This window comes from Primulina eburnea, chromosome 2 (genome assembly GCF_022965805.1).
Source record: "Primulina eburnea isolate SZY01 chromosome 2, ASM2296580v1, whole genome shotgun sequence".
Classification (NCBI taxonomy): domain Eukaryota; kingdom Viridiplantae; phylum Streptophyta; class Magnoliopsida; order Lamiales; family Gesneriaceae; genus Primulina; species Primulina eburnea.
In genome coordinates, this window is record NC_133102.1 from 12293809 (window position 1) to 12300662 (window position 6854).

Genomic DNA, 6854 nt, shown 5'->3' on the forward strand with positions numbered 1-6854 from the left:
ATAATATTCGAGAATCACGATTGGCCTAAAATAAGAATATTTCATTTAATTAATTAATTGGATTAATTAAGTTAAATGAAGGGTTTGTATTAAAATAAGGATTTCTTATCCTTATTCAAGCTTTTCGGTGGTTTTGATTGATGATAATTGAAGATTTAAAAAAAAAAAAAAAATTCTCCTACTCTCTCTCAAATTCGGCCACTCAAAATGTTTGAGGGTTATGCAAATATCTTCTAATTTTCTAGTACAAATTAGAAAAAGAACAAATCTTCTGGTCGTGGACTTAATAGAAGGAGATCGAAAAAAGTTCGTATGGATTTTCAACAAGAGCTATATCCGCTAACACTGGAATAGTTAGAGCCAAGTGAAATTATTCACCAAAAGTATAATTCTTTGACATCCTATGAATGTCTAATTCATGAAAACCATGCGAGTGTCCAAAAACAAATCATATTTTGATTGTCAAAATAAAATATCAATTTTAAACTTCCGCTGCGTTTGGACACGTAGAAAACCGAGATCCAACACCAATACCGCTAGTGTAATGGTATAACATAGCGCTGAAAATAAGGAGAGACGCGAGCTCGATCCCACATTAAAACAAAATCACTTACTTCTATTGTAATCGATAATAATAATAATAAAATAACAATAGTAATACCAAAAGAGATTGGAGTCGAGGTTTCATACATAAAATAGAAGCATAGACAAAGAAATCTTCAACTGTAACTTCATTCAATTTTTACCAATACATGGTTGTACAAATCAATAAATACGGCCAATAATAGAATGTTTGGGAGGGAAAACAATACCAATCCCATGACTCTATACACCACACAAATAGCAAAACTTTTGTTTACATTCAGGCAACTATTTTCGATCAAAATCACGTATAATTACATGAATATGCAAACAAAAACCTAGTGAAACGTTTTACAAGGTTTCTTTTCGTTTGCTGTACAACGAGATTCCCTATACCTGCACCTCTTATTTCTCTGCATAAGCCTGTGCAGCATCAAATATCTCACAATTGTTAGCAAACATGAACTATTTTATCGTTATACAGCCACTAATTTCTAAACTCGATGGATGTGAGCCCATTAAAGTAGCCCCCGAGCTTTTGAAGAAAAGAAATACAAAACTCAAGCTCCATCTCGGTTGAGCATCAATGTTTTCCAAGCTCAACTCGTCAATTTTTTCAGTACTTTGAACTCAATATTGAAATAATCGTTTTGTTTAGGGCATAATTCGAACACTGATGAAAATATCCTATATCTTATTAATGAAATTAGTTTTTATTTAACTAGAGAAAGCATAGGAATAAAATAATACTTTAACCAATATACATTATGACTTGAGCTTTCAACTTTAACATTTGAACTTGACTTGAGATCAGTAGAGCTTTAGCTGGGCTGCTTGTTATCAGAAGTAGCAAACAACAGATTTAACTATGTGCCATCTGAATCTATAACATGCATTTCCTTGTTATCGTGATGATTACCAAAAACACTTCACTCAAAGGGAGGAGGGAAAACAGGGTCGGGAGAAGCTAGATACAAGAAAATATGTTGGGGTAATTTAATTGTAATCATTTGGCGCTATTAAATTGAAATCTGGAATGTGGTCTTTCCACTTTCTTGAATACATTAAAGGATGACAATGAGTAAAGGATAACGTTTACCTCAGGAGAGCAACTTTGCCGATAAATTGTTTCATTGCGCGTATCAGCAACGATTTCACATGATATTTTTGTCTGTAACAGAGAATAAATAGTTAAATACATGTTAAGGCACATTTGAGTTGGGTCTGCACTTAATGCATTCACCAATAAATTCAAGGATAGATTAGAAGCCAGTAAAAACGGAACAGTTAAATTTATCTCACCGGTGACGTATCAAAAATATGCATCAGTTCAATATTGAACCAGTGTGCAACTTCGTAAAACAACTTTTCAACACCCTATTAAAAACTAAATATTTTTAACAAATTAACCAAAAGCAATGAGAAGGATATTATATCAGACCACTTGTTCCATTCATTTATGCCTTATATTCTTAATGATAAATGGCATCATCAGCCCTCACTCCGAAAATCCTAACAATTTCCCTTCTACATAAGCACAACAGGTGATTCTTATTTTTCTAGAATCTTCAATAATTTTTTTCCTCAAAACACTATACGTTACTACTTACAGTGAAACATGACCAGGCAACCCAATTCTTGGGGTTTCATACCATTATCACAAAAGTAAATCAGTACAAGGGAACATGGAGCACTCTCACAAAGAATTATAGTCATCAGTCATCCGCAAATCATCCAGAACAAAACTTGCACTTCCTTCCACACTACATACATTCTTTTACTGCTATAATTAACACCCTAAAAAGAAAGAATAAAAGCAAAGAACCTAGCAATTATTGCCATATGGTTGATCGTTAATAACGCCACCTAAACCTGGAGCTTTGCCAGGAAAGCTCTCTTCCACTGTGGAGGATCAAAAGGTTCTCTCCACCATCCCACTTGAAGCTGATAGTACCAAGTTTGAGAAGCCAACAAAGTTAACGTTTTCTTTAAAAAAAACATAGCCAAATTTTTCTTTAAAACTAATAAAAAATTACTTTGACCAGATGAAACATCATAGGTTCCTTAGCAGACAAGTGGCTGCAATACTACTGGACAAGATCAAAAGTTACACCAACCATCTTGACAGTAGATTTAGGTTCCGAAAAATGGCGCAAAAGAAGGATCAGATGTACTTTCCACCACCACGAATGCGCGTTTGAACTTGCAGTTAAGGGGTGTCAATAAGGTAAACAGGTACAGCTCCCTAACTTTTCAAGGGTTGATTGTACAGCATAAAAGATTCACATTATATTTCAGGACTGGTAGTCACTCAATTGGGACAAATTGTTATTCTACGAAAAGTTTAGGGTCATCGAAACAAATCTACAAAACACGAATGCATTCATTTCGCTATTTCAGTTTGGTAAAAGCAAGATTTTACCTTCAAAGGCAAGTCAAAGAAAAAAACCCTGAGCTTCCCATGAATCTGCGTCTCTGTGTCGAACATAATCTCACCTTTCGCCAAATCCTCCAACAACAGAATCACATCGCTCATGATCTCCACCCGTTCCAGCTGGAGCGTGGCGTTCACGTATGACGACGCCCTCGCCGCTATATTCCCACCATCCGATGTGACATCCCCTAGCTTCTTCCCCCTATACCCGATCGAGACCACCGACGAATCGTACCGAATTGAGTAGAAATCTTGGTTACGAATCCTAACGGTGAGGTTCAACGTGGCATCGATCGAGACTTTAGGGCTCATGTGGAAACGGAGACGAACGAGGCGGAGGCGAACAACGGAGAGGTCGGGGTCAAATGGCCAGAGGATATACAAAGCGGCGGCGAGGAAGATAAGTACGGTGGCGCAGCCGATGATTCCACGGCGGCATGATTTGCGGAGGAGAATGTGGTGGTTGGGTGGCGGATAAGGAGGTAAAACGAATACATATTGGGCTTGGGTGGGTTCAGTTTCGGGGGAAAGGAGTGGCCGGTGAAACGACGACGTATCGGAATGGTTCACCGCCGTCATGTTTTAAGGATGCGCGTGTCGTGTGATTTATGGCAAGCATATATATATATTTGCAGATGAGGTGGAGATACTATACTAATAGATTCTTAAACAAGTACAAAATTCATTAAATAATTATGATATGTCCATATAATATCAAAGATAAATTTTAAAAAATTTAAATATATGTAGAAAATAATAGTTGGTTCAAGCCATATATAATAAATTTTGTTAATTGATACCTGACAAAGCTTAAATTTTAGTTTCAAGTCCTTGTTGCTCATATTTTACCTTTTTACCCTTATATTATTTAAATGCAAATATTAAAATAAACACCTGACAAAAATGATTAAATCATACCCAACCAATCCATGTCTCATTTCCAAATATCAAATCCATCAGCCTCTCCCCAAGCCAATCCATGATGCCGATCCATTACTTTTTTCTGGCTTCGAAAATGGTGATTCAATGTGAAACTTCATAGTATAAGTCAGTTGTTATCCTCTTATTTAGCAATTTCGAAAGTCACAATTCTAAAATAAAATATATAACTATCATTTTGCATATCAAATCGTTCAAATATGAAGTTTTATGTAGAGGCTCGTATTTCGTATTCATAATTTTGCGAATTATTAAAAATTTTCTAAATAAATATTTATCTTGTCTTATTAATAAAATAAACATGTAAATAATTTTAGCTTTAAAATAACAGCGGAAGCAAATATTGTTTTCAATCAACAATTTAAAAATAATCCAACGTAAACATTAACTTAAAAATAATCCATCGTATTAAAACTGAGTTTGAATAATAAAAGGTGCGTAAATTAAATCATAAGGTCCTCGGGTTTACTACTGTTGTCCCAAGATCGCTCACTGGTCTCCGCCCGCGGACTCGACCTCGTCAATACTTACAACAATCAAGTCTAGTGAGTCTAAAGACTTAACATGTATATATCGTGAATAACAAGTAATATATATCATAAAATCGCATGCAACGTAAAAATAAAGTCTCGTAAAGTGTACGATGAAAATCATATAATGAATAATTATACCCACGTCCATATCTGAAAATCATACATAAAAGCTTTGCTCAATAGAGCTCTGTCATAACATATCATAATTTTCTGGTAGAGATCATGTTTCTAAGCAAGTGGCCCATAACATAGCGTAAGCGCCTGATCAGACTAAACCACAGTATACTGGGCGGTAGAGATCAATCACAGCCCTTGGACTGGATGTCCGTACCCATACATAATCATAAACCGGTCGTAGGTCACAGGGCGGAGAGGTCCTCGGTTGCGCCTACCGACTTCCAAACCCATAAGCATAAGGTGGCCACAAGACATATAGCATATATCTCAAAAATAAACATTTTATATTTTTATGCACGTAATATAATTATAATCTTATTTTTACCGGATGAGTTGTATCGTTCCCAGGCTTGTCGCGACTTACTTCTAATATATGACACATCCAATAAATCTTAACTTGACAAAATTTTAACAATAGAACCAAAAACGAGACGATTCAGACCAACAACTTGATTTTTAACCATGGCTTCGTACCAACCCGAACCAACATTAAACCGACGTTTAACCATGATTAAAAATACCCCAAACATACTGAAATATATGCATTATAACTGTATAACACGAAAATAGGTGAAAGGTGATGTGAATCTGGCCGGGCATGGCGTTCAAAGGACGGCTAAGGAAGTTCAAAGAGGCCCTACAAGGATTGATGAGCAAGGAAGTAGGTCTCGTGATGCATGGGAGTGTGTGGGAAAAGCCAAAGGACATTATTCAAGCATTTTTCAAAAGACCCGAGGCTGCACGGACCCGAGCACGGACCTGCACACGGGGTCCGTGCCCAGTACAGTCGAGAAGGCGAATTCCCGAGCCTACACGGACCCTGCTTCGGACCCATACACGGGGTCCGTGCCCTTTGTTTGCTGGAGAATAATTTTGCCCGAGTATACACGGACCCTCACCCGGAGGCATACACGGGGTCCGTGTCCTATATGTTTTGGCGAGAATATTTTTCCTAATTTAGAGTTTTAATTAGTTAGGTAACTAGATTTCATATCTTTGTGATTTGGTATCAATATATAGACTAATTTTCATTCATTGTAAACAACTTTTGTTCATTATTGAGTTTATGAAAATTCCTTTGAGAATTCTTTCAACACAAGCTTAAGTTTCGTTATAACTTTTGCGTTGTATCAAATCAAACTTATCAAAAGATTTATCTTTTGTGGCGTTTGTCGATCGATTTTCACGAGGGTTGCCAAGGGCGAGTTCTTTGGAGGTTCTCTTGAAACGCGATTGTTTCACTTGTTGATTAATTGTTGCTAGACCGCGTGATCTAGAGGCGGTTATCACACCTATCCATTACTTGTTTCAAAGATCGGGAAAACACAACCGTTTCTTTATTCCATCGAATCGAGGGCGTGACTCGGATTTTGAGCGCGTTTGCTTTTCGTGTTTGAAGAATCGCATCAAAAGGAGTCAAAAAACATAAAACGCTCTTTCGAGAGTCATTGTGGCACCTTTCACCGTAAATTCTCGTACGACCTCTAAACTCGACCAAATCACGAACGGCCAAAACCATGACTTTCCCAACTCATTGAGGTACTGTCCAGTCCAAGGCCATGGGCTAAAAGCCAACCAATAACTCAAACAAGTACCAAAACCAAAGCTCAAAGCTGCTGGAAAAGTGCAGCAGTAGTAGTTTACTTGCTTGTGGTGAAAATTCCGAAATAAATGACTATGGGCTTGAACCACCGCCCAAGAACTCTTACCAACATCCTAAGGCATGGCTTGGACCGTGGCTAAGGCTAGAAGCCAACCACAACCCAAACCACACCCAAAAAACCGAAACCCACTAACACAGGAAATGAAATTCGAAATATGCACTTGTGTGGTTGTTTAAAAATTCTGAGGGAACCTTGACCCAAGCCTTGAAAGGACACTTTGGTCACGTCCTAGACATGATAAGGGAGTGTTCTAAGCTTGGCTACGGTCCTAGGACAGCCAGGATTCGAATACCCACCTTAACCATTCAAATGGCCAAATCGTGACCCATTTCTGCACTTGTGGGCAGATTGCTGTCATTTCTAGTTTTGTGCGTGTATGGACTCAAACAAATGAATCAAAGACACCCAAACACATTCTAATTTATGCCTAGAAGCCACCTTGGAAGCATGGAACCGAGCAACATCATGAAATCAATAAAATTCAGCAAACCCGTGAGCCACAAAGATGAAGCCAAAAAATTCTGT

General features: G+C 37.5%; 1 protein-coding gene across 3 annotated transcripts; it reads right to left on the bottom strand.

Annotated features, from left to right (window-relative positions):
• Nucleotides 1-706: 706 nt before the first annotated feature.
• LOC140822971 (uncharacterized) lies at nt 707-3646 on the bottom strand. Of its 3 annotated transcripts, none has more exons than XM_073184020.1 (3): nt 3005-3644; nt 1682-1753; nt 707-1005 (listed from the first exon to the last, which is right to left on the bottom strand). In XM_073184020.1, the coding sequence occupies exons 1-3, from the start codon at nt 3593-3595 to the stop codon at nt 988-990; spliced, it is 681 nt and encodes a 226-aa protein (XP_073040121.1). In that variant the 5' UTR covers nt 3596-3644; the 3' UTR covers nt 707-987. The 3 variants fall into 3 exon arrangements, with proteins under 3 accessions (XP_073040121.1, XP_073040120.1, XP_073040119.1); XM_073184019.1 differs by lacking the exon at nt 707-1005 and adding an exon at nt 1012-1549 and having other exon boundaries at nt 3005-3646; XM_073184018.1 differs by lacking the exon at nt 707-1005 and having other exon boundaries at nt 1537-1753; nt 3005-3646.
• Between the last annotated feature and the right edge of the window lie 3208 nt (nt 3647-6854).